Below are 25,770 nucleotides of genomic sequence, written 5' to 3' on the forward strand. Positions count from 1 at the left end.
TTCATCAATGTTTTAGCTTGTGTCATTTCCTTTTTAAAGCTGAATAATATTGCATTGTATATATACACTACATTTTGTTTATCCATTCATCCACTGATGGATACTTGGGTTGCTTTCATCTTTTGGCTATTAACTTACTTTTTAAAGCTTAAAATAACATTAGTAAGTTGCCTACACTATTTCAAACTAAAAATATCTGAAAATTCTTAATTTTTTTAAAAAAAGCAAAAATTTGTTATTTTTCATTAATTAGCTTAATGGAAAAAAAGAGAAAAACATCAAATTTTACCTCAACCAGCACAGATTTCTCAAAATCTTCTACCTTTTATTCACTCTTTTTGCTATTTTCTCTGCCTTTCTCTTTCTTACCTTTTATGATATAGTTAAGAAGAGACTTGGTATTAAATAACCCTTAGAATAGCCAACATGCATTATGATTATTGTTTGATAGTTAGTGCTTGTTTTGTTTTGCTTGCATCTTTGCCAAATAAAGCAAAGACACATTGCTTCTTGAATCACTATTCTCTCACCTGGTTTCAATTTTCTTCTTCCTGAAGTATATCCTTCAGTAGTTCTTTCAGCAAGGATTTAGTCAATTTCTCAGGCTTTGATTCTCTGAATGTCTATTTTGCCCACACTACTGAATGAAAATAATCAGACCATAGCTAGATATATCACAGTGAAACTTCAGAACACCGAAGACAAAGAAGTTTAGAAACTTAAGAACTTATATATAGACCTTTGGCATATGACAGAAGGAGCATTACAAATTAGTAGCTTTGGGGATATTGGCTATTCAGATGGATGAAAAACTGAAATGTAAAAAAAGCAATACAGTCATGCATTGCTTAACGAAAAGAACACGTTCTGAGAAATGCGTTGTTAGGCGATTTCGTCACTGTGCAAACATCATAGAGTGTAGTTACACAAACCTAGACGGTATAGCCTACTACACACCGAGGCTCTATGGTACTAATCTTATGGGACCAGCTTTGTATGCGTGGTCCATTGTTGACTGAAACGTCATTATATGGTGTATGATTGTACTGTAAAAATTTGGAAGAAAATAGAAAATAATTTCTTTATAGCATTGCAGTAGAGAAGTAGTTACTATATAAAATTCAAGAACATAAACCATAAAAAAAGAGAAGAAACTTAAATATTTTAAACATAAAAAAATCCTCCACACAATACCACATACAAAGTCAAAAGCAAGGCACACACTAGGATATTTGTATAGCAGACCATTATTAGTACATAAAGAATTTCAACAAATCAATGAGAAAAAGTGATAACCCCATAGAAAAAAAGGGCAAAGAATGTAAATAGGCAATTTACAGAAAAAGAAACTTGAATAACCAATAAACATGGGAAAAAATGGTTAATCTCACCAGTAGTCAGAGAAATTAAAACTAAAACAATATTGAGATGGCCCTTGACACTCATTGGCTTGGCAAAGAAAATATTTTATCCTGACAATACAGAATATTCATGAGGATGAGGGAGAAGAAAGCTCTTAAAAATCATTGGTTAGAGAGTAAATTGCTACAATCACTTTGGAAACAATTTAGTAGTACTTAATAAATTTGAAGACCCACATAACCTACCACCTGGCAGTTCCACATCTAGGTATAGACTTTAAAGAACCTCTCTAACATGTGCAAAATGGACATAGACATAGGCATTCACTGCAACACCTTTGTAACTGCATAAAAGGACTAGCAATTTAACTCAGTGTGTGAATGATTAAATAGAGTGTTTTATCATAAAATAGAATACCATGTAGCAGTTAGAATAAGTGCACTGGACACACATCAACGTAGATAAATCTTTAGAATATGATCTACATCAAAAGCAAGCTGTAGAATGCCACAGTGCAGGTTCCCTGGGAAACAGCTTCTGCCTGTGTACAATAGCATGCAGAAAGTTTATTGAGGACTGTCCTCAGGATCAACACCTGTAAGAGTGTGAGGGAAACAGGACTAGGAGAGGGAGAAGTTGAACCACAACTCAGTGGCAACAGAGGCCTCAGTTAACTCCATGGGGAGCTCTGGAGCCAGGATCTCCCTTTAGAGTTGCCCTGCGTTGAGGCAAGAAGGCCAGGTCTTTCTACTGGCTCCCCTCCACCCTCCAACAGCCAATGGATGCTTCCAGGGAGGGGGTGTGACTTTGGGCAAGGTAGCTCCCTTTGGCCAATGGAAATTCCTAGTGAGGGATTCAACTGTGGCCAACACTCTCAAATGCGATTGAAAAAATGCCTTGCCCTGAAGATCTGAGTGACGACACCACAGTGTCCGCTACATAGAATAAACTTAATAGTATAATATTTATATAGTTTATAAACATACAAAAAGCTGTATATTGTTTATATATATAGATATATGTTAAAATTACAAACACCCCTGCCCATCCTCTAGTTAGGTTAACTGAGCCAATAAACGTTCCTCACTGCTTCAGCCAGTTTCTGATTGGGTTTCTGTCACTTGCAACCGGAAGAACCCTGCCCGATATAGAGCACTTCACTGTGAGCTGTCTCAAGCGTTTTGTGGAAGTAGACAGAAGAGGAATAATAAATAAGGTAAAGCCATTTACTTAAAATTTTATTTGTTCATTTATTTCAAATAACTGGTCGATTTCCAAAGTAGATTTGCAATATCTTGAATAAATGTTGTACATAATGACTCCATTGGAAGACTTTGCTCTTCTTTATAAAGCCATTGATACAGTCCTTCAGTTTCTTTATTAAAAACAATGGATCATGCTCATGCATTTGAGGGGTCCTGCAGTTTGAGAGGCCACTGTATGGATGTACTGCTTAGCAAGGAACCTCAGGGCAGGACTCTCAGCCTGGCAGACAGCAGGTTGTGCAATAAAGCATTCTGGACCTGTGCTTACAGGAGTCCATGAAGGCTCTTAACTTCCCTTGTTCTAAGTTTCCTTATTTACAAAATGAGAATAATAATAATAACAATACCTATTATGCCTGTCTCCCAAGGTTATAGTGAGGATCAAAAGAAGCACCGTGTGTAAAAGTGCCTGGTAAGTGGGAAATGAATACTCTGTAATAGCACAAAAAGCTTTCCATTGGGGTCATCAGGGCAGTCTTGGTGACTGAAAATCTGGTTTGTCTTTTCTAATATGCCATGACTACGGCAGCCTTCAAGCCTTCCCCTGCCTGGAATGCCTTCTTCCCTTCCTTCTGTATAGTAAAATCCTCAGCATCCTTCGAGCACACTTGCCCTTCTTTAGAAGTTGTCTCAGAGTCCCTGCAGTGGAGTTTGTGGATCACTATCGCACATTGCCTTTCTCTGGTCATTGCTTTGGGTCTCTTTCTCTCTTTTTAGGGACATTATTTTATTTTTTGTTTATTGTAGTAACATTGGTTTATGACATTGTAAAAATTTCAGGTGTACATCATTGTACTTCTATTTCTGCATAGATTACATCATGTTCACCACCAAAATACTAATTACAACCCATTACCACACACATGTACCGAATTATCCCTTTCACCCTCCTCCCTCCCCCCTTCCCCTCTGGTAACCACCAAAGGGACATTATTTTAAATATCCTCTGCTCTCACAGTACATAAGAAACACAGTGGACTCACAGAAGGTAAATGCTTATTGAGTAGTTTTGAAAGATAAACTGAGGCACATTAAAAATTTTAAGAGTTTACTTGAGCATAAATTGGTTAGCATCAGGCAGCATCCAATGTAGCAAATAGAAAGGAGCTCCGAGGAGCTATACAAAACGAAAGAACTTTTATAGGCAGAAGAGAGCGGGAACAGAAAGTTATACTAGGAACAGGAAGTTATACTATACTAGGGTTAGTTATTGCAAGGTTACTTTCCTTTAGGGGATGGCAGGGGTCTATCAGGCAGACTACCTAACTAATACTGATCAGGCAATTCCTTATTGACTGGTTTAAGATTCTATATCTGGGGGAGAGGAAACTGCAATTAAGTCAAGTCTCAGTTTGGTGATGTGAGGCTTAACATAAGCAACCCCATTTGGGGCCTACTGTCTTGTTTTTAACAATAGTTTAATAATCCCTGAGCCAGTGTATACCTGCTCCCAAGAGCCCATTTGTACAGAACACTTCCCAATTTGGGGTTCAGTGATGTCAAGTTGGTAGGTTGAAATTGGCAGTGCTGGGAGTATTTACACCACAGAAATCAGCAAATGCTACAAATTGTCATCCCTACCCCCCACCAGAGCCAACTGTTAACATTTACCAGCACACCATGCACTAAGGCAGATGTAACCAAGGAGATGCAACAGAGAAGCAGACACAGCTCCTAAAATGGAATCACAGCTGGTTAAAGCTCCACGCAGGAGGGTGGCTGGAGACTTACAAAGAGTGCTCACATTCATATTAGAGGTAAACAGTTTAAGCAAATATGAAAAGGCTGCCAGATCTTTCTACTTTAATCCCAGTGATCTCATGTTTTCATCAAGAGTATTAAAAATATGATAGACATGTGGGAATGGGGGAGGTAAGAGTGTTTTTATCATTATTGTCAGGGGCGTAGTCTAAAAAAATCTTTAGAAATGTATTTAAGGAGAAAATACAAAGGCCTGACCAAACTTTTAAATTACGTAATTAGTTGTGGGAGAAAATGTGGTTGCTGGGCCTTTGTATTTGAGTCTCAGCATTCATGACATTGAACATATTCTCTAGCTTTAGTATAAAAGAGATCTTGTTTTGAATGAAAGACAAGTGAGAGCTAATGTAATCTTATGGATGGTCCAAATGACAACCTAAGGAAGGAGAGCGTGGTGACCAGCCTGGGGTGACCAGGAGGAGAGTGGATTGGGGTGGGATGATCCACAAGCTTTTCTGTTAGCTTTTTATATCCCTTTTCTTACTATCAATTACCCATTAAATAAAACACTATAAAATAGAGATTTCTCTTCTAAATTAAGGAATAGGGTTAATCTAAAGCTTATGTTCCACTTTTATGAATATATACACTTTTAAAAATCATTTTAGAATAAGATTACTTTATGGTGAACCTCTAGCCAAATGCCTATCAAGATAATGCTTTCCACATAAGTTTTAAGTCCTCAATCACCTGAATGACTGTAATGTAAAAATTGCAGTATCATAAGTATCACCATTAAGGTTAAAGTGAGAATAAATAAAGGTTAGCAACCACTTCCCACTCAATGAGTGACCTAATTACTTTCAAACTATTTGCCTACAATCTTTAGCATCTGTGCTGCCCCTGCACAGGCCCCGCTCTCCCCGGACACACAAGAAGCAAGGCGTGTTCCTGGGCAGGGGAACGTGGTGGTCGTTGTCTCCTTGTTCTTGCTGCTGGTGTGTGAATGCTTAGCTGCAGCTCACAGGACACTTAACATGCTGTCAGAGAAGTCTCTCACTCTACAAAAGAAATAAGAATAAGGGTGGTGGGGGGGAGGAAATCCAGGAGACGGAAGAGAAAAGCAAGAAGAAGATGAACTAGAAAGGTTCTGGTTTTGAAATGCAAAGCCTGGATAACAGAAAATGAAACCAGAATGAAGGAATAAAAATTTTAAAGCTATGGAACAAAGTAATGAGAGAAATAAAATCTTAAATATGAATTAAAAATGTCTGATTTTAACAAATAACAAGAGACTGACTCAACAGCACCCTGAAATCTCCTTGATTGTACAAAAGGAAGAACTGGACCAAAGTGTTTCTCATGGTCATTTTATGTCCCTAAGGGTGGTAATTGTAAAATTTTAAATGATGAAAAATAACCTTGTAGGAGCAATCAAAGAGCTAGTTTGATTTAATATGGGCTTGTACAAGTTACACATATTCACTTCTTTCAAGTGCTCTGCAATAGTCAGTTGACTTTTCCAATTCTATAAGACCATTAGAATTCCAATTCTGCTCGGGAGTCTCTCACCTTATAATGTTGGTACCAAAGCTTTACAAATGCCGTTTGTGTAGAGAAATCAGTGATGTTAAAAAAAGCAATCATTAGTAAGAAAAGTTCCAAAGGGAGCAGTTAACATAAAATGATGAAAATGCCAAAGATATGAAAAATAAAGACAACTGTTACAAGACGCAACAGCTCTGAATGTTTGCTTTTATGTGACAGATGTTTTTAACCAAAGCTCAATGTTGGCAGTTTGAGTACACTTATGATTTTAATTTGTGTTCTATCCCCTTTTCATATCAATGTCTACTTACAACATCTGTGAAGGCTCTGTAACCTGAATTTGACAGGGGAAAGTGAACAGACTGGTTTGGGAGTGTTTCCATTAAGTCCACGTAACAGACTGTTAACAAAAATCTTAAATAGCTATTCTAATCATCAACAGCAATCTTACACAAATTAAATTAGACCCAAAGGGCGCGATTAACTTTAAAATGCCTTACAGGCATGGAATTTAAATTTAACGTTTTTCCTTTGGAGTACAAATAGGATTGTTCAGTGTGAGTCAGATGCACAGTTAAAAAAAAAAGTTAGCATGCATGTTAAGCTCATAATGACATGGAGACAAGGTTTCATTTTCCTTATCAGGAAACCACACTTATGCGCACAGAAATTCAGTTAGGCCACAACAAGGCTCCTGGTTTACATTCAAAGTAGAAGCACTGAAAGAGCTAGGAGGCACAGTTCCTCTAGTAAGCTCAAGGAGGTCCTATTGCTAATGGAAGGAGGTATATATCAATTGGCATTACCATTAAAATGATGCCATCAGCAGAGCTAAGGGCTGAACTAGAATTTCTGCAGTTCAAACCCACCTATCAAGAAATAGGCTTGATTCATGATTTAAAGTATAATTATACCAAGAATCAAGGAAAAAACACTTTAAAAAATGTCTTCCATTCTCTGCTTTAGCCAAATCCCCAGAGGTCCATCCAAATGCATTTCTTGAATTTCCATTCATCCCAAGTCCCAGCCAGCAGGTTCTTCATCTGTACATTTGGTACAGTCTCCAATCCTCACACATATTTGATAACTTCTCTTAGGCAACTTCCTTCCAGCTGCATGGAATATGTGATTTCCGTCCAAATCAACAGCAGTGAATGAGAAATGCAATTCATAGTAAAGAATATAAACATCAGAATTACATTTTGGAAGGCCTATTAGTTTGAGGAACATATGTCCTTTCAACTCTTACAAAACTATCACAGACACCCACACTTGTCAACAACCCTCAAGGTAAGTGCCCTCGAGGTAAGTCTTTTCACCCACTAGATGATGCTCTCTCCTCCCTACCTCCCCAGCCAGTAGAGCAGAGTTATGGAAGATGTTCATCACCTGCAGAATATTCATTAGTAGCTTATAGAACCAAAGTACTTTTCAGAAACCTACCCCTCTTTCACACATCTCAGGGGGATTTGACCTCCATCTGGATAACTAAGAATAGACCCTGATTAGTTCAAGTCAATGACAGTCCCCCAGCCACTGTGATTAGGCCAGAGATGGACACGTAATCTGAGATGATACAGGCAGAATAAAAAGAACTTATATTTCATGCTTCAATGTAAACCAGGAAGCACACAGATCCCATTGCCACTGGCAGCCAAATTGTGAGCAAGAGAACCGGTCTTAGGATGAAACTAATACTGCCCTACCTTTGAAATCTGCTTATATAGATATATGTTCTTATTGTTTACGCTGGCTTGAGTCAGGAATTTTGATTCCTTGCAGTTGAAAATACTCAACTGATTTAAGAGGTCTTCTGAGCAATTTGTACTCCAATGTCTCTAAATTTTTTCTAGAATTCCACCACCAGTCCACAGGGGCTGGGCCAAAGAGGCTCCAAATAGCAGACAATACACACCATATTGTCTCCATTCTCCAGTGCTAGAGAACTATTTTTGAACCAAGTGCGTGTGCTTGACTCTCTAAGAATGGGTTATTTTCCCAAGCGAATTCTATTTTCACGCAACTAGACTTTTCTACCCACCTGCCAAATATGCCCAATTATGTCCTAAAACATGTCAGACTAGGCTCAAGCTAGAACCCCTAATACATAAATAAATGTATTTTTACATAAAATTTAAGCTGAAAAATGTTTTTTTAGTTTATCCAACTTAATCCCCCAAAATTTTAGATAAACCCTAGACTGGGGGAAGTGACCTGACTAAGGAAAACCACTGAGGAGACTCAGAGATAAGACAGAGCCCAAGCTTCCTGCCCCCAGTTCAGTGCTTGCCCTGCTGCTCTGACCACTGAGTCTTCAAGTGTAACCCTGATGCTCTTTCCCATGGCATATGAGCATTCTATAGGCATTATGTTATGCATTTGAAATAAAACTGTTGAGATTCTATATTTAAGAAGTCCGAATATTTCATACTTGGCATGTTAGCTGTTAATACTGTTATTGCTATTTTCTGAGAAATAGTGCTTAGATGCAGTGAAAATCGAAAGAACAAATCATTGGGAAAGGGTTTTAAGCTCCAGGGTTAAGGATCAGCACAGGTTGTCTGACTAACGGTAAGGTTATCCAATTATAGCTACGCTTCTTTTCTTAGGTGTGTTCTAACGTAATTAAGAATAGTCATTTAACAACAAAACATTCCTATATTTCAATATAAAAAAGAAGCAGGAAAAGCATGCAGGCCTTTTATTTTATACCTAATCCACACGAAATACTTAATTGTGAAAATTGCTGCCAAACAAATCTTGGAAACACGGTTCAATATATCCCTGCCCTACTCAAGAACACACACTGGCTTCTTTCTCCCTCCATCCTCAAGTCTAGAATTCTCTGGCTGATTTTCAAAGCATTCTGTGACCACACACCACTAATCAACTGTCTCACTTCATCACCTCCTGTGCTCTCTAGAAACATCGGCACTATAGCCAGAACCCTCCATTTAACAACATTCTCTGATATTCGTGAATATTCCTCCCTCAGGTTTTAGCCCACATGTAGCAGAAATCAGAAATGCCCTCAACTCTTCTGACTGTTCAAGTTCCATCCATCCCACGGGGCTCATCATAAATCCCTCCTCATTGACAGTGAGCCCAGCCCATAATCTTTCCTTACATTCAGTAGTGCTCACCCTCAATTATCAATTGCTGTTTTATATTTTTTAAATTATTTCATATGTGTGGGGCTTTTCAAATTTGATTGTAAACTTTTTAAGAATAAGCGATGATGTTATTCTTTCTTTATATTCATTCTGCAGAGCATCTTGCACAGTATGGAATTCAAATGCTTCTCTACAAATGCTTTTTGATGGATGGATAGCAATAACCTGGAGAGGTTCTTGGTTGCCTCTGGTCCTGCTAGGTTACCACTAGCTTCTCATGTTAGAATAAGCTCTTATAAGGATTGAAAACCGAGCTTGCTTGTTCTGTTCCTCGGTGTCCTGTCTTGCTGTAAATTCTGAGTATATCAGTTAAGATCTTCATATCTATAGAGTTGGTGGACAGAATCTCAAATTTCAAACGACAGCTATATCATCGATAATCCCTTCTAGTTCCAAGAAGGCTGGATCTAAACTGTTTCAGCAAAACTCTTGTTCTCAAAATCCCCAGGCAGTCCTGAATGTCTTGTAGAGATATGAAGTTATTTCTAATGTCTAATCTAAATCTCTTTGGCTGCAACTCAAGTCTGTTCCTTTTATCACAACCCTAAGTGGAAACATGGACTAGGGTTTTCCTTGCTGAAAACCATGTCCACACCATATAACTGATTTTTAAAAATATATTTACCAGCCTATCTTCTTTACAAGTTAAGGATATGGTGTTGTGTTTTATATCTGGTCTCAGTTTTAAAGTAAACGGCCATCTGTAGTACTGATTATAAATAAGGCAAGTTCTTTAAATTTTCAAATATTCAGAAAGTACAGAGAAATTTTGTCACATTTGCTTTAAATATTTTATTTTAAAAATTAAGATATTATGGATATGGTTGATGCCTCCATTGTAACATCATCTGTTCTCTCTCAAGAAGAGTGGGGACTATCCTGAAGCTGAGTGCATATTCTTCCTATCCAGTTTTAAAATCACATATATATTTATATATGTATATATGATATGCATATATTGTACACACATACCATATACATATATATATTACAGGATATATATCTATCCCATATACAATGTGCACCATTTTTGCATGTTCACATTCTTGATATCACAGTATATGGATCACTCCAGAATTTACTTATGTGTAAGAATATGTTTTTAAGATTTCTCCAAGTTGACAGTATGGATCAATTTCATTCATTAGTTTTCCACTGCATAACAATGATACAATTAATTTACTCACTCTTCTATTAATGGACATTTAAGTAGTGTCCAATTAATGGACATTTAAGTAGTGTCCAATTTTCCTCTATTACAAACTATATATTGAACATACATGTACTGATTAAAGTGTGCACATATTTGAGAGTTTCTCTAGGATATATACTTAGAAGTGGAATTGCTGTACTATAGGATATGCATATCTTGCATTTTACCAGGTAATAAAAATTGCTCTCCAAACTGCCTATGAAAAGTTACACTTCCACAGGAAGTTTTTGAAAGTTTTTCACCAACTTGATACCATTAGACTTGAAAAATCTTGCCAGTCAGATAGGTGTAAACTTGGTATCTTCTTGTCTTATTTGTCATTTCTGATTATTTATGAAGTTAAGTGTATTTTCTCATTTATTGATCAAGCAGGTTTTCTTCTCTGTTAATTGCTTGCTTGTGACTTTTCCCCATTAGTCTATTTTGTCATTCCTATTGATTTGCAGGCTTTAAAAATATATACATTCTGTTTTCTAATCCTTTGTCAGTTACAGACATTACAAATATCTTCTCCCAATCTGTGGATTGTCTTTTAAGTAACATATTCTATGTTTTTTGTAGTCAAATTCTACGTTTAATGTAGTCAAATTCATCAATATTTTTTTCTATAGTTTTTGCTTTTTGAGTCTTAAGTCTATAAAAGTTTCTTCCTAGCAATGAGGAGCAAGAATATGTATCCCACCTCAAAGCCAGAGGGTAGGAGAGAGAAAACGCCAGAGGGCTTCCAGGAAAGCACTGGCCTGGGGATTTGCTTTAGAGCAAGAAGGAGAAGGGACCATTCAGAGAAGAGAATGAGATACAAAGGATTCAGGGAGTGGTGGATTGTGAGTTCCAGTGGGCAGACTGGAAGGTTCAGCGTTTGCGGAGAGGTGGGAGATGGGAACAAACTCTTCGTGCACTTTTCAATCAGGACTCATCTACTTCAACGATTCTTGAAAATGCTTAGTCATTATTTCTCCAGATCTTGCTTCTCTACCATTCCCTCCATTCTTTTCCAGAACTCTTGTTGGAGCGTCTCAATCTAGGCACCATGTTTACTAGCTGCTCCTTCATATTTCTACCTCCTTGAGTGTGCTGCTTTATCATTTATTTCTTCATTACTATCTTCTAATTCACCACTTCTCTTTTTGACTGTGTTCAGTCTAGAATTTATTCTACTTAATGCATTTATTTCAATGACTGTATTTTTCATTCTGAGGAATCTAACTGGATTTGTTTTTTAATATACCTTTGTTCTCACTTTATTTCCATCAGTTTTTATTTTATAATTTCTTGTCATTTCTTATGAGGGTATTCTTTTATCTCTTTGGGACTCTGAAACATTTATTTTAACATCACTTTCAGATTGCTCTGTTACTGTCATATTATTTTGAGAGAATCCATGTTCCTCTTGTAGATTCTGTGGGCCACATTTTATACTATCACTGTCCTCTTCCTCATGTGTTTTGGTATTCTAGGTTGCAGGCTCACCTTGAAGGGCAGTTTTTTTGTTTGTCTTCCTCATCCCCACTTCCAGCTCCACTCACGCAATGCTCCACTTATCTAGCAATTTTGTGATTGCCTCCACCCAGCTCCCAACTCAGAGCCAAGTCTCATATCTGCTGCTCAAGGCTCCCACCCTTGGTCATATCGGAGATATGCAAGATCCTGTCACCTGGTCACAAATGGCCTTGCACAGGTCCTGGCTGTGAGGCTATGTCTACATCTTCCTCCATCCCATTATCCCTCCTTTCATCCCTACCTCACTTCCTGGTTTGAAATAATGAGCCTGCCCTGACCCCTGTTTCATGTAGGGTCCCTTTTAATTCTGGTACCCCCTACTCCCAGCCGCCTCTGCCCGCCGCTGGCCTGGAGCTTCATAGGCCTGTAGCACCAGCCCCAACTTACTGTTTTGTGTTTCTTTTCTATTTACAGTCTATAGAGATGCTTGTCTTGCTTTACAACATCAGCTATGCCTTTTCAATTTCTATATCTTATCTATAAATGTTCTTTGTTTGGACTAGCGTAGGTGAGGACTTGAAGTATGAACACGTTACTGTGCAATCTTGAGCCGACATGCTTCTTATTTGAATAGCCAAGATGGAATCTGAAGCGCTAATGGAAGGAATGGCCTCAGTCAGGCGTAAGTTAGTCATTAATTTAATAACTAGTAAGAACTTGGGCACTAAAGATAAGAATCAAGGAATAGTTGTTTTACTAAGACATTCTGAGAATTCATGGAATATCAACAAGTTCTTGATTGTTGAGATTATTATTTGTACTTTACAGGTTATACTTTAAAGCTTCAAAACCTTTAGATAAAATTATCTTTATAAGCCAAAGTAAATAATAATTAATAATCACTAATGACTTTTCCTTTATAACTATTCTACAGCAATTGCTCTATTTTTTAGACTTCAAAAATTTTACTTGTTCATCCATTAACAAGAATTTACTGAGGGTTGATTATGTGCCAGGCTCTGTGCTGTGAGAAAATAAGACAAGATAGACAAGGTCCCTGCCCTCATGGAGCTTATAGACAGTCAATAAATATGTAGTCACAGGGACAAGCTTAACTGCTGCTGTGATAAGTTCTCCTCAGTGCCCTTCTTCCTATCCTTCACATCCTTGACTCCTCCTTTCCCTTCAGGGTTTCATTGAAAATGTCACATCCTCTGAGAATCCTCTCCCCATCTGCCATTATTCTCTGGGCCAGCTCAGAGTCCTGATTTAAGATGCCTGTCACAATTCATTATTATTTTGGTTATTTATTTTAAAAAGTCTATCATCCTAACTAGACTATAAGTTCCACAAGGACAGAGAGCCTGTCTATCTTGTTCTATGATCTTTGCTGTCACTTGCCAGCACCTAGCATAATGCCTGGCTCATAGTTGGAACTCCACAAATATTTGCTGAATGAATGAATAAGTGAACCAATAAGAGAAGGAGACCTAAGAAATGAGTAGACTTTGGCCAGGAGAAAGGGAGACATGAGAGGAGTGTTGGGTGGGAGCGGTTAGAACTTTCCTGGCAGAGGGAACAAACTGTGTCAGGTCCTTGAGGACAGAAGGAGCATGGCAGGCTGCAAGAGCAGAAAGAAGACCCAAAGGGCTGGAGTTGCAGCAACTGAGCGACGGGCAGGAGTCAGCTTGTCTTGGCTTTGAATGCCAAACTGAGGATTTTAAATTTTATTTGAAATGTCGTTAGAAGCCACTGGGGGCATTTAAGCAGAGAAGTGACTTGCCCAGCTTTTCTTTCTGAAACTGCTCTGTCCAATATGGCAGCCAAATAGCCATTTAAATATGGCTATTTAAATTTAAATTAAGAATAAGCAAAATTAAAAATTCAATTTCTCAGTCACATAATCCACACTTCAGGTGCTCAAAAGCCACATGTGGCTAGTGGCTACCTTAACAGAAAACATAGATACAGAGCATTCTCATCATTACAGAAAGATCCATTGAATAACGCTGTCAAAAATATTGGCCACTCTGCTGTGTGGTAAGTGGATTGGAGGAGATGATTCCTGTGTACCATAAAACTTGAATCTATCCAATGGCAAAGCTAATAACTTTTTGCAGTGGAAAGAAAAAATCTTTCAAACTATAATCTAGTTGAAAATGAATTTTGAGTTTTGAAAGGGCAATTTAACAGTTCAGAAAAGTACTAGTGCTTATATACTCATAAAATAAAACTGCTCTCCAAGACTTTGAGAAACTCTCATAACATTTTGAGATACAGTTCTAAAATTTGTAGCGTTTTCTAAAAACAAATATATCTAAAGATTGGTCTGGAGATAATGAACAAAAATCTCTTAGCAAATTTACTAATTAGGATCATGTCTAAGCTTTTATGGAAACATTCAACATTTGTTTATTTGAAGTAAAATCTCTTTAGTCCACCACCATAAATATTGGCTGCCTGTCAGAAATGATGTACCCGAATTTCACATGTTTTACATTTCCTAATAGTCACCCAGCCCACACCATATTTTTATATGATGACAGCTGTCATGAAAGCAGAGTATCTATATATACATCAGATTTTGATTAATGAGCTAATGGTGGTTCCCTGTTGAAAGTCATTAGGCCCTATGTGGTGTTTAGCCAAAGTGCCCTCAGAGTTGACAATGATGTTGATTTTGTTATCCTCATGTTAGGGTGTAGCCAAAATGATCACATTACCTATAGCAATGCTTTTTCAACTGCAGATCACAACCCATTACTAGGTTGTGAAATCAATTTAGTCAATGTTACCAGCACTGACTAAAGGAAAGAAACCTAATAGTCTAGAATTAGAGTATACTGAACACAATGCATGTAAGTATTAGTTTGTGAAACCTTTGTTTCAATTGTGTGTGCATCTTTTGTGCGAAGGCTGGGTCATGCTGTAAAATGTGTATTTCTTAGTGTGGATTACAAGGAAATATTCTGACCAACACGGGGCTTCTTCCAGGTTTTTAGTTGCAACTACTCTTGGTTGTTCTACCTTTTTCCCTTGGCCGCATAATGATCTAAGTCCTTTTCTTACGCATTATTACAGTCTTACCACTCCTTAGTCAGCCCTCTGGGGGATCCCATTTTACCCCCTCCAACAGCGTGCAAGGTCCTCGCTTCTCCAAATTCATCTCTTACTACCTCTCCCCCTTGCTCACTCCATTCCAGCCACACAGCCTCCTTTGCTGTCCTTGAACGTGCCATGAGAGCTGCAGCCATGGAGCCTTCACTGGCTGTTTCCTGTGCCTGAAATATCCTTCCCTCAGATACATACACACCTAACTCCCTTTCTTCCTTCAACTCTTTGCTCAAATGTTACCTTCTTAAGGAGGCCCACCCTGACTGCTTTATTTAAAATTGCAACCCTCCTTGTACTCACGAACCCCCTTTCCTTGCTGTAACTCTTTCCTCCACAGTACTAGTCACCTATCACACTATAGAATTTATTAATTATGTGTATTGCTTGTCTGTCTCCCTCTACTAGGTGTAAACTCCAGGAAGGCAGGTATTTTCCTATGTTTTATTTACTGATATAGGCCAAGCAACCAGAACAGCATCTGGCACTGAGTAGGTGTCAATAAATATTGAACTACTTTAGATCAGCCCATATTGAGAGAGGAGAGAGACAGAGAGAGAGAGACCAAGCATCAACCACAAAGTAACCAGAAGATGGTTATTGCATTCTTAGGTTATTTCCACCTTTTTATCAAAAACCTCTAACTCTTCTTAAAAGCAGCCATTCTATTTTACATTTTCTCCTTATAAGGCCCATTCCTCATTTGGCTCTACAAGTCATTAGAGCAAGAGCTTCCATTAACTTCCAGGAACCCATCCCAGAAGAGTGTAGCACAAGTTAAAAAATGAGCCTCTGATTACAATTTATAGATTTAAGACAGCTAAGCTAGGCAAAATCATCAAAACATGGGCCTTTGCTAAACTTATTTATTTATCCAACATGGAAAATGCAATAGCAAAGGAGGTCAGAAACGAAATTACAGGGTTAGTTGGTTTACAACATAAAACTTAGGGAGAAAAGTAACTGGATTAATGTGATGGGTCCTGAAATTTTGTTTCTGGAGGGAATAAAGGTCCCCAGTGGAGTTGGCTCTGCCTCCCAAGGCAGCAGGGTTATGTACTTGGCACATTTCACTTATTTCCCCCCTCAAATTTTCCAACATAGAAGGAGAGGCTACTACTTGTACCTAATGGAGTCAACAGTGCCTTTCTGTACTTATTCCAAAAAGGGTACCTTGATCTACGCATTGTTATAAAAATCACATAAGAAGTAGTTTCCATTTTTAAAAAGTTAGATGATTGTGAAATAATTTCTGGAAGAAATGGTAGAAATATCACTTTTGAGTTGTACATGATTGCTGTAGGGATGTCATTTATAAGTTGGCTCGCAGAAGACTTATCTGACATTAGAAACAACAAAAGGAGGAAACTTCAAATAGATTGACATCATATAAATAGCAAAAACAAAAAAGCCCCAAACAAAAAAACTCACAAAAGCTCAACAAGAGATGCCTAAAGAGGTGGCCACTTCTTTTAATCATCCTCTTAGTCTGTGTTTATTTATTTAACACAGTTAGAATCATGTGAGAAACTGAAAGGAATATTTTTTGTTTTGTCCCAAAATTTATACCTCCTTGGTCCCAGTGTGTACTTTTATCTGAGCAATGTGAACATACATTCAACCGTAACACTCCTGTCTATCTGTGTTTAACTCTGAAGCCAGAAGTACTGTGCCATATCTTGTTCCTACTTCTTGATATTTTTTTTATCTTAAGCCACATTTTTAATAACTGGAAACATGTTTGGACTGTTTCCATCTAGAAGGAAGAGGAGAGATTGTGTTTCATTATAGGCTTGTCACATTTTAGTCAATTTAGTCACAATTTAGTCAGTTATTGCCAAAGCTATGGAATAAATATTGTAGTCTTTAAGTTTAGGGCAATTCTTTCACATTTTAAATCAATATTAATCTTTTTAAAATCTTTGGTTTTTCCCCAAGTCCAGAACAAGGAGTACTTACTTTGTTTCAAATTTTTCATCTCTGGTATGATCCTGATAAGAAATACAGGAGATCAATTTGTTCTGTCTAGAGGTTTTGATGACGAATTTTTTTAAAGTGTGCTTCAGGTTTATGCTAAAAAATAGATAAATTATAAACACTTTTAAAGGACAATCCTTATATTAATTTAAGTTCTTAAAGAATTAGCAATGTTTAATGAAGTAATGAAGAAGACTAAGTTTTCAGGAATGTTACATGGTCAATGTAATTACAAAAGTCAACAGGAAATTGAATATTATTCTGTAGAAGACTGAATACTCCATCAGTATTATTTATTTTTGCTGTTGAGTAAAACACTGGGTGGAATTCACATAACCATAAAAATTTGTTAATCTTTTGCAATACATTAGCCATATTTAGCAGTTGCATTTCCTATTTTCAGATGGTTCGACAGAAGAAGTTAATAAAATATCTTATTACTATTTGAAAACTATTTTGCTCTTAGGCAGAGAGCAGCAGCAATGTACTGCTTTGATGTTATAAATGAATGTGTATCCTTAAGCCTCTTAATTGTGAGACCACTGGTAAAAGAAATCAGGACTTAACAAAAGAACCAGAATATTATCGTTTATGCACACAGAAGGGAGCGCAGAGTAAAACGAAACTAGAAATTAATCATATTTCTACTATCAGATTTAAAATATTAACTGCGCAATTTTAGAAAATATATCAAAGTAGAAAGAAATGATTAAAGGACATCTGTAGTTAAATTTCAGTCACCAATCTCTTATTTTTATTCTTCTTCTTTGTTGTGATTATACTCTCTACACAAGTTTGTGTCCTGCTTTGGAAAATAAATATTTAAATGAAAAATAGCCAATATTTTGGCATTTCTCAATTTATTAACTCATTAGGAATTCATAGCTTAAAAAAACACACATCTCAGAAGCACTGTACTGTAGAAAATACTAATAGCATATATAAAAGTAAATAAAGTGAGAATAACTAGGCTATTAATTTATTAAAATTTTCTGAGATGTATGGCTATACAGCAAAAGATGTAATTATCTGATTGATTCATTTGATCATGGTAGCCTAGCTCTACAGATAGTTCAGGCACAAAAATATATTTTAGAGCTTCAACTCCCTGAGTTTTCTTGCTACCTTGATTTTATACAAATACATGTAATGTTTATAACTGTATACACATACACACAAAAATGTGTAAACACAGTGTCAATAGCTTCAGCCAAAGACCCCCAGGAACACACTTGTGGTTGAACAAGTGGGTTTGTTACTCTTTGCAGGGAGGGAGAACACAAAGCAGGGGAAACCATGGGTGTCTCAGCAGGAGGGTGTTAGAAGAAAACTGCAGAGGGTTGGGCTTAGGTTGGATGACTTGGGGGAGGGTCTAAGTGAGCAGGGATACACTCTAGGTTGGATGCTGTTAGAAAGCGGGGGGCAATTCTATCATCGGGTATCTCAATGGATCTTGTCCACAGGGAGGGGAAGCTGGAATGAGGATGAAGCTGGAATTGGTAAAGAAGTAACAGTCACTCATTTTGGCCAAGAGAGGGGATGTCTGGTATCTTGTGGGTGGCACAGTGACCTTGTTTTTGCCTGTGCTTTGCCAAAATCAGGAAGTGGCCTTGCTCGGTCTCATTTTAGCGTGGTCTCAAGGCAGCCTTGTCTGAGGCTGGTATTCTGGGACATTGTTTGTTCTATCTGGAGAGTCACATGGTCTAGCTGTGAGCACGGGGCCAGCTTCTGAATGTCAGGGGCTGCTCTTCCTTCTTTCTCAACAGCTTCAGTCATTCTAATTCTATAACTGGTAGATCTCACAAATTTATATGTGGGTATGTGTCACACTGCCCCTTTCGCAAGAAGTACAATCCAATTTTAGGTTGGGTTAGATAAGAGTGTGAGTATAAAGGAAATATTCTCCCCAGAAAGGATGGTTCAGTACTACTCATTGGTCCCCGTTCTAGACATTTGGCCCTTTCGAGAGCTGATTTTCTCCTCATCTTACGCTTGAGTACCGTGTTGCCTTCTCTGCTGTCACTACATGAGCATTTGGCAACAAGACAAAAATAAGACCACAATCTTTTCTTATGATAAACATGGATTTTCATTTTTATTTTGTTTTGAAAGAAGCATTCTCATAAGTTTTTAATAATCTATAAGAGAAAAAAAATTTTTTCACTATCCTTAGTTCAAGCTCTCTCTGTTCTGGTCACTGCTAAGCATTGCTAAAGGTCATCTAACTCTGAACTCTTCTTTTTCCCCAGTTTCTCTTTTTTTTTTTTTTACTAGAAAATGAACATCTTTTGCTTTTGGCATTTATAAGAGTTTCTGTGAATCTCTACTCAGAGATACTAAGGTTGCTGTTCCCTTCTTATACTTTGGAGAATGACCTGCTTGTCTTTTTGCATGTTAGTGTGACTAGTATAAAAATCAATTGATGGAGGGGCCCGCCCAGTGGTGTAGCGGTTAAGTCTGCGTGCTCCGCTTCAGCAGCCCGGGGTTTGTGGGTTTGGATCCCAGACACAGACCTATGTACCACTCATCAAGCCATGCTATGGCAGCATCTCACATACAAAATAGAGGAAGATGGGTACAGATGTTAGCTCAGGGCCAATCTTTCTCAGCAAAAAAAGTAAGATTGGCAACAGATGTTAGTTCAGGGCCAATCTTCCTCATCAAAGAAAAGTTAATTTATGGAACATTTTGTGATATACTGGATGTAACCAATTTGTTCTTGTTTATAAAACTTAGAAATATCACAAGCCACACTGACTGTTACCATAACTGCCTATCTGTCCACATACATGTTTATTCAAAAAATCTTTGCTGAGCATATGATGTGCCCACACAACTTTGTTCTAGGCATTAGGACACCAGGGAAGGAGGGAGGGAAGGTGAAGGCCCAGTCTCTGGGCTGGAACTCCTGCTCTGCCACTTGCTGGGTGTGCATGTTGGGCAATTAGCTGATCTCTCTAAACTTCATTCTTCCTCTGTAAAGGAAGATTGTGATCTGTGGGGATCACACTAATCCTTCCCCTTAAGGCTGCTGGAGGACTGAAAGAATAATCGGAGTGAAGTGTTTACCACAGTGCTCGTCACAGTTAGTACTCAGTGAAAGCCATCATGATGTTTTGAGGATAAAGTGGTGAATTACCGGATGCTGTCCTTCCTCAAGGAACTGACTGAGAACCAGGCTCCACTGCTAGTAAGATAACTGGCATCTCACTCATTCTTGGGGAGGGTGTTGGGAGACAGGAACAGGAGTGCCATGGAGAAGGCACTGTCTGAGTAAGACCTCATGGATGAGTACAAGTTGTCCAGGCGGTGGTGGAGGGTGAGAGAGAAGGCGAAGGAATGAAGCTAGTGGAGAGCACGCAGTCCCAGCATTCAAAACACAGTGTCAAGTGCTGGACACGACAGAGGGCATTTCCTCACGGTCAGACTGTGGACAGGGGAGAGAGGGAGGGACGTGGTGGGAACTGTGGATAGAGGGGCAAATGAGGACCAGATCCAAGGGCCATGTGTTCAAAGCTTAGTACCTTGGACTTTACCCTGAGGACAACAGGATTCTGGAGTCAGTCTCCAACATCACCACTGGTCCCCCTTCCAAGAAGGTACCTAAATAATTTAAGTGGATATAGGAAATTGTTTAGAGATGTTTGTTGCAGCTCATATTAAAAAACCATTTTTGTCCTTGGACCTAAAGGTCAGATTAATTATACTCATTCACAGGACAGAGTGACAGTTGTCATGTGCACCCTGACCCCTCTATTATTTGATTTTTCTCGCCTCCTCATTCCTTATCCATCCCTTATCCCTTTCCCTCCATTTTAAAGGCACTCATTTCTTATGTGTTTGATACATGGCCTTAAATGTGCATGTATCCTTGAAAAAATATGTTGTTTTATGTGTGTTTTTAATTTATCTACATGGTATTCTGTTATAAATCTCCTCCTGCATCTAACTTTGTTTTCTCTATATAAAGCATCACTGTTGCTATGTGCACATCTAGTTCATTACATGTACATCTAGCTCATTATGTGTACATCTAGTTCATTATGTGTACATCTAGTTTATTGCTTTGAACTGCTGCACAGTCCATATATAGTACATACTGTAGCGTTATTTATAATAACAGTTTGAAATAACCTAAATATCACACACTAGGGAATGGTTAAGTAACCTTGGTACATGAGCAGTGTGAAATAACATCTCCATTAACAACATAGCTCAGGATGCCACGGGAAACACGTTTATGACAACGTTACGGGAGAAAAGCAAACAAAACTGTCTTTACACTGTGAAAACAACAACATAAAAATATAGACTCATACAGCCAATAGCTGGAAGGGATCAGAGAAAAATGAAAACAGCTCTGCATGTCGGAGCAAGGGAACTGTGGGTAACGTTTCTTTTGTGACTGTTAGTAAGGATTACTGTGTGCTGGGGATTTGGCCTACACCTACGGCTTTTCCCACAGTATAATCTTGGGGGAGGGAAGAGATCAAAGCAATACCAACCTGCTGCCTGCCCCAGAGCTGGCATCCGGGTACCCCTCCTGCCAGAAAGGCTTCCTCTCCACCAGGTGTATCCTGCAGTCAACTTCAGCTGAATTTCTCTCCCCCTACGAGAGAAAGAGGATTGACACTAAAATTTTTTTCAGAAGGCTGAGATAGATCTAATGCTGCCGAATTTTAACTATCTTCAAGATTAACAAGAAAAGCAAAGTGCATTAAGAGTTACGTATACTATTCTTCTATAATTGGGCATCTAGGATAGGAGGAAGATATACTTTTTTTTAAAGTATGAGAGAAATATTTAACTTCTTTTAAAGCCATGTACCAAACATCACTTTTTCAATTAGAATTTTACTTTTAAAAGTTTAAATCCCCAAATTTCATGACCCTAACTTTTTTAAACATCACTTTTAAAATGTCTTATTTTTTAACTCATTTCAAAGAGTCTTCCAAAACAACAAATTCATATTTTGAGCCTCAAATTATGCACCTCTTTTTAGTGATGAGGTCTAAGCCCAATCTGAGGACTGCTTAATGCGTTACGAATCACAAAGCACACAATATTCTGACATTAATTCCAACGCAGAGAGCAACTGACAATCAAGATACACTGACAACTACCAGTGACATTAGGATTTGGATATGACAGTTGTTGTCCTTAGGATGGACTTGCTCCAGGCTTTTCCACTCTGCTAGATGTGTGCGAGCAGTCCAGCGCTCCGGGGTGGCAGCCGTCATCCGTCCTGGGGCCCCACTCTCCGGGGACCCGGCCTCACCCCGCTCTCCCACTTGGGAGTCCCTCGGCCGCGCCACCACCTCACGAAGAGGGCCGCCGGGTGCAGTGACCAGGCGCCCCCACCCGCCGCCCCGTCCCAGGGTCGCCGCCCCGCGCGCCGCGTCATTCTGCGCCCTCGGTGAGCACCTACCACTGGCCGAGCAGCGGAGGGGAGAGGCCGCGACCCTTGCCCGTGCCGGCGGGCGACGCGCCAGGACTCGGCTTGCCTCGGCCTGGCGCTAAATTTAAAAACACGAGCAGCTGGCTGGCTCCGGAAACGAAACGAAATTCGTCCCGCGGGCCGCCCCCGGTGCTCTGCCAGTCCCTCCGCGCGCCGCGCGACCCGGAATAGGCCCTTCTCCCGCCATTTTCCGCCGGGCTCCAGCCAGGCCCGCGCTCCTGGGGCTGAGGCCTGCGGCTGCCGGCCCTGCAGACGCCGAAGGGCAGACGGGCGGCATGGCCCGGAGCGGGGACTGCGCGGACGGGGCTCGCGCCCGGCAGCACGTGTTCCTCCTTCCAGGTAAACACGCCCGCCCCGGGGCGGCGGCGCCCCAGGCCCGGCCTCCCGCCCGGCGCGGCCCGGCCCGGCCCGAGAACGCGCCGAGCGGCCTGCGGGGGCGGCGCCCGCGCCGGCTCCCACCTGCGGCCCCCCCCCGCCGCGCGCGCCCCGCAGCAGGTCCGCTGCCCAAGCGAAGCCGGGGCGCAGCAGGCACGTGCTGTGCGCGCCCCTCGGCCCCCGGTGCGGGACCGGATTCTCTCCCGGAACGCCTTGCTCCACATCTTAGTCAAACGTGCCAGTCAGCGACGGTTTTCAAAACCCGAAGCTGGCAGCGCAAGAATGGACGCAACGTATTTCCCCCGCTCTGGCTCGCATTTTTTGTGGGTCCGGTGGGCTGGAGGGAGCGGCCTAGGCCTGCAGAGAGCACGTTCAGAGTCCTCGGGGCGTGTTGTGGGGCCCAGAGATGTCTGCCCCTGGGGTGTGATTTGGTATTACCCCACTTGGCAGCTGGCCCAGCGTCTGGGTTCCTCCTGGATCGGAACGTAGGACCCAGGAGGCCTGGAATGGTCTCGGAGACGGTGCAGTGTCTTAACAGGCCCCCTGCCCTGAGACAGGCCTTGGATCCGAGGCAGGAGGGAAGGCGGATGGTGGTAGGGGTTAGGACAAGGGTGGTTCACAGCTATTCAGGCGGGTAGGTAATGCCAGGAGTGCAGGAGCCAGGCGTTTTGGCCTCCCGCTGCAGGATGGCCGGCCATCGGGGGCGGCAGGGGCTGGGGATGATGGACAGTCAGTTGCCACATGGTGAGCCCCGTTAAGTAGCAGAATAAAAGGAGCTTGGGACTAGGGAATGAAAGCCAGACAGGTTTGGCCGTTTTATAGGCTGATACATTCATATGATAGCATAACCTTGGAAATAAAATTTGTTGTGTGCTGTATTTAATTTTGAGATTTAGCTCAGCTAATGCAGTATTTTTACAGTAAATTATGTTCTGGTGATGATATAGTTGCCCAGTAATCTAGATTTTTGTGGTGTATATTGAAATTTGTTACATGACAGTCTGTCAAGAATTTTTGTGTGTGTATGTTGAACTTTTTCTCCCTTTATAAAGAGGTATAACATACATACAGTAATATGTACAGGTTTAAGTGTGCAACTCAATGAACTTTCCCTATGTTTACACCCCTGTAACCACCCCCCAGGTCGAGATGTAGAACTTTTTCAGCAAGCTCCTCATGCCTGCTGCTAGAGAGCCCCAGTAACCTCTCTGCTGACCTCTGTCACCAGAGATTCCTTTTGCTGTTTGGATAAGTGTGTACCTTTGTGTCCGGGCTTCTTTCACTCAGCATTATGTCTGTGAAAGTCATCCATATTGTGTGTAGCAGTAGTCTGGTTTGTTGGTTGGTTTGCGTTGTCATTGCTGTGTATATCTTATTGTATGAACATCCATAATATTTACGTCCTCTGCTGTGGATGGACGTTTGGATTGTTTCCCGTTTGTAACAGTTATGAATTACACTTCTAAGAACGTTCTTTTACGAGGCTCCTGGTAGACTGAGGCACTCATTTCTCTGGGGTGTGTACCCGGGAGTGGACTTGCTAGTCCTAGGTACTTCTATGTTAGGCATTAGTAGATGCTGCTAAACGGTTTTCCAAAGTGGTTGCACCGACTTACACTTCCACCAGCAGCGTGTGAGTTCCTGTTGCTCCACATCCTCACCGGAGATGTATGTATAGTGAAACAGTTAACGCAGACTTCATGGTTTGACAGAATCTAGCATCGGACTACCTGTGTACATACTTTACATTAGAAAAATCATCTTACATTTGTCACATCAAGTCAATGAGATTTTAAAGGTAGGAAAGCTCATTATTCTTTCAGAATCAAATGCATTATTATTATTCAGATACGTACAATGGCTAGGGACAATTTGAGTTTCTTATTTTGTTCTGTTTAATCAGTGTTGATATTTTCCTTCTTTAAGTGTGTTTGTATCCTCATCATATTAAACACAAAAACCTTCAAAATAATTAAATATTGATTGCATCCCTGCAATCAGTTGTAGGTTTATTATGTCTGCTGCTGGGCTGTGAGAAGAATTTCAGTTGGGTTCCTGTTCAAAGCTGAGATGTACTCTGACCTTTGAACTCATTGGAGGACACAGAGCCAGCTGTGAAAGGACTGATAGAACTGTGTGGTCAGGCAGGCAGAGTCTGTAACACTTAGAACTTGAGCTTCCGGCTCCTGTAATTCTTCTCGCCAGCCTTTAGTGCCACCTGCAGGCTCTGAGGGTACAAACACTGGTGGTTTAATAATTACTGCCGTGCAATAGTGCTTCTTAAACTTGAGGGCCTTGGTCAGCTTTGGAACTGGGCCCCACCCCTGGAGTTTCTGATTCAGTGGGTCTGGGGTGGGGCCTGAGAATGTGCGTTTCTAACAAGTTCCCAGGTGATGCTGATGCTGCTGGTCTGGGGACACCACTAGGAACCACTGCAGTGAGACTAGCCCTTGGGAGCTGAATTGGGAGATGGGAATGGCCAGCCTCAGGTTTAGCTCTCTTTGTGGTGAGACAGAATTTACCTGGTCAGGGGAGTGCATGTCAGCAAAGGTATGAGGCCCATCTTCACAGACGTATTTATTGTTTTTCTAGCAGGTGGGAAATGAGCCCCAGTAAGTTATACATTTGAGAGGAGACTATACCCTCAGCTGAGTACCATAGCTACAGTGAAGTTGGGCTGTTAATAAAGAAAACAAAGATTCTATTGTATTTTTCAAAACTATTTGGTGGAAGCAGTCTGTACTCAGTTTTAGAAAACTTCTGGGATCTGAAGAGCTTACTCTGTATACTGAAAAGTGAGCACGTTAACCAACAGGCCAGCAGAACTTTAGAGATTTATCCATGAGACAAAAGCAAAGCCACTGAGCCTTGGGATGACACTTTTTTTCCAACATTTAATTCGTGTTATTTATCGAGTTGCCTACCATAGCATTATATCTTGAAGGATGTATTAAAAAGTACTATTTAGATCTCTCGTTTTCAATGTCTGGAGAAGTCGGATACCCCCAAAGAACAAAAGCTGGAACTTGGAAGGGACACTTGTGAGGTAGTCAGACTTGGGGCCTTGATTTTCATTGGCCGGTGGAGACAGAACTGCCTCCATGTCCTCAAGGGAAGCATTTCTTGTAGTTTGGGATGGTCTTAAAT

The 25,770-nt window shown here is 40.1% G+C and overlaps 2 protein-coding genes across 8 annotated transcripts in view; one reads left to right on the forward strand and one right to left on the reverse strand.

Annotated features, from left to right (window-relative positions):
* DLEU7 (deleted in lymphocytic leukemia 7) overlaps positions 1 to 23,172 on the reverse strand; it is an 82,294-nt gene extending 59,122 nt beyond the window's left edge. For 3 of the 6 annotated variants that reach the window (XR_015553436.1, XR_015553435.1, XR_015553433.1), the window contains exons 1-4: positions 22,219 to 22,345; positions 21,296 to 21,399; positions 20,315 to 20,393; positions 16,773 to 16,886 (exon numbers count right to left, since the gene is read on the reverse strand). The gene's annotated coding sequence lies outside the window, so the exon portion shown is untranslated. Of the gene's footprint in view, positions 1 to 5,395; positions 6,989 to 16,772; positions 16,887 to 18,872; positions 20,218 to 20,314; positions 20,394 to 21,295; positions 21,400 to 21,913; positions 22,114 to 22,218; positions 22,346 to 23,061 lie in introns of those variants that run through there. The other 3 variants (XR_015553432.1, XR_015553434.1, XR_015553437.1) reach the window with 3 other exon arrangements.
* RNASEH2B (ribonuclease H2 subunit B) overlaps positions 22,446 to 25,770 on the forward strand; it is a 69,384-nt gene continuing 66,059 nt past the window's right edge. For both annotated transcript variants that reach the window (XM_087436096.1, XM_087436095.1), the window contains exon 1: positions 22,446 to 22,587. In XM_087436096.1, coding sequence (XP_087292222.1) covers positions 22,524 to 22,587 — 64 coding nt within the window. In that variant the 5' untranslated portion in view covers positions 22,446 to 22,523. The remainder of the gene's footprint in view (positions 22,588 to 25,770) is intronic.

Source organism: Ceratotherium simum, chromosome 10 (genome assembly GCF_057802395.1).
Source record: "Ceratotherium simum simum isolate JZ-2026a chromosome 10, ASM5780239v1, whole genome shotgun sequence".
Taxonomy (NCBI): domain Eukaryota; kingdom Metazoa; phylum Chordata; class Mammalia; order Perissodactyla; family Rhinocerotidae; genus Ceratotherium; species Ceratotherium simum.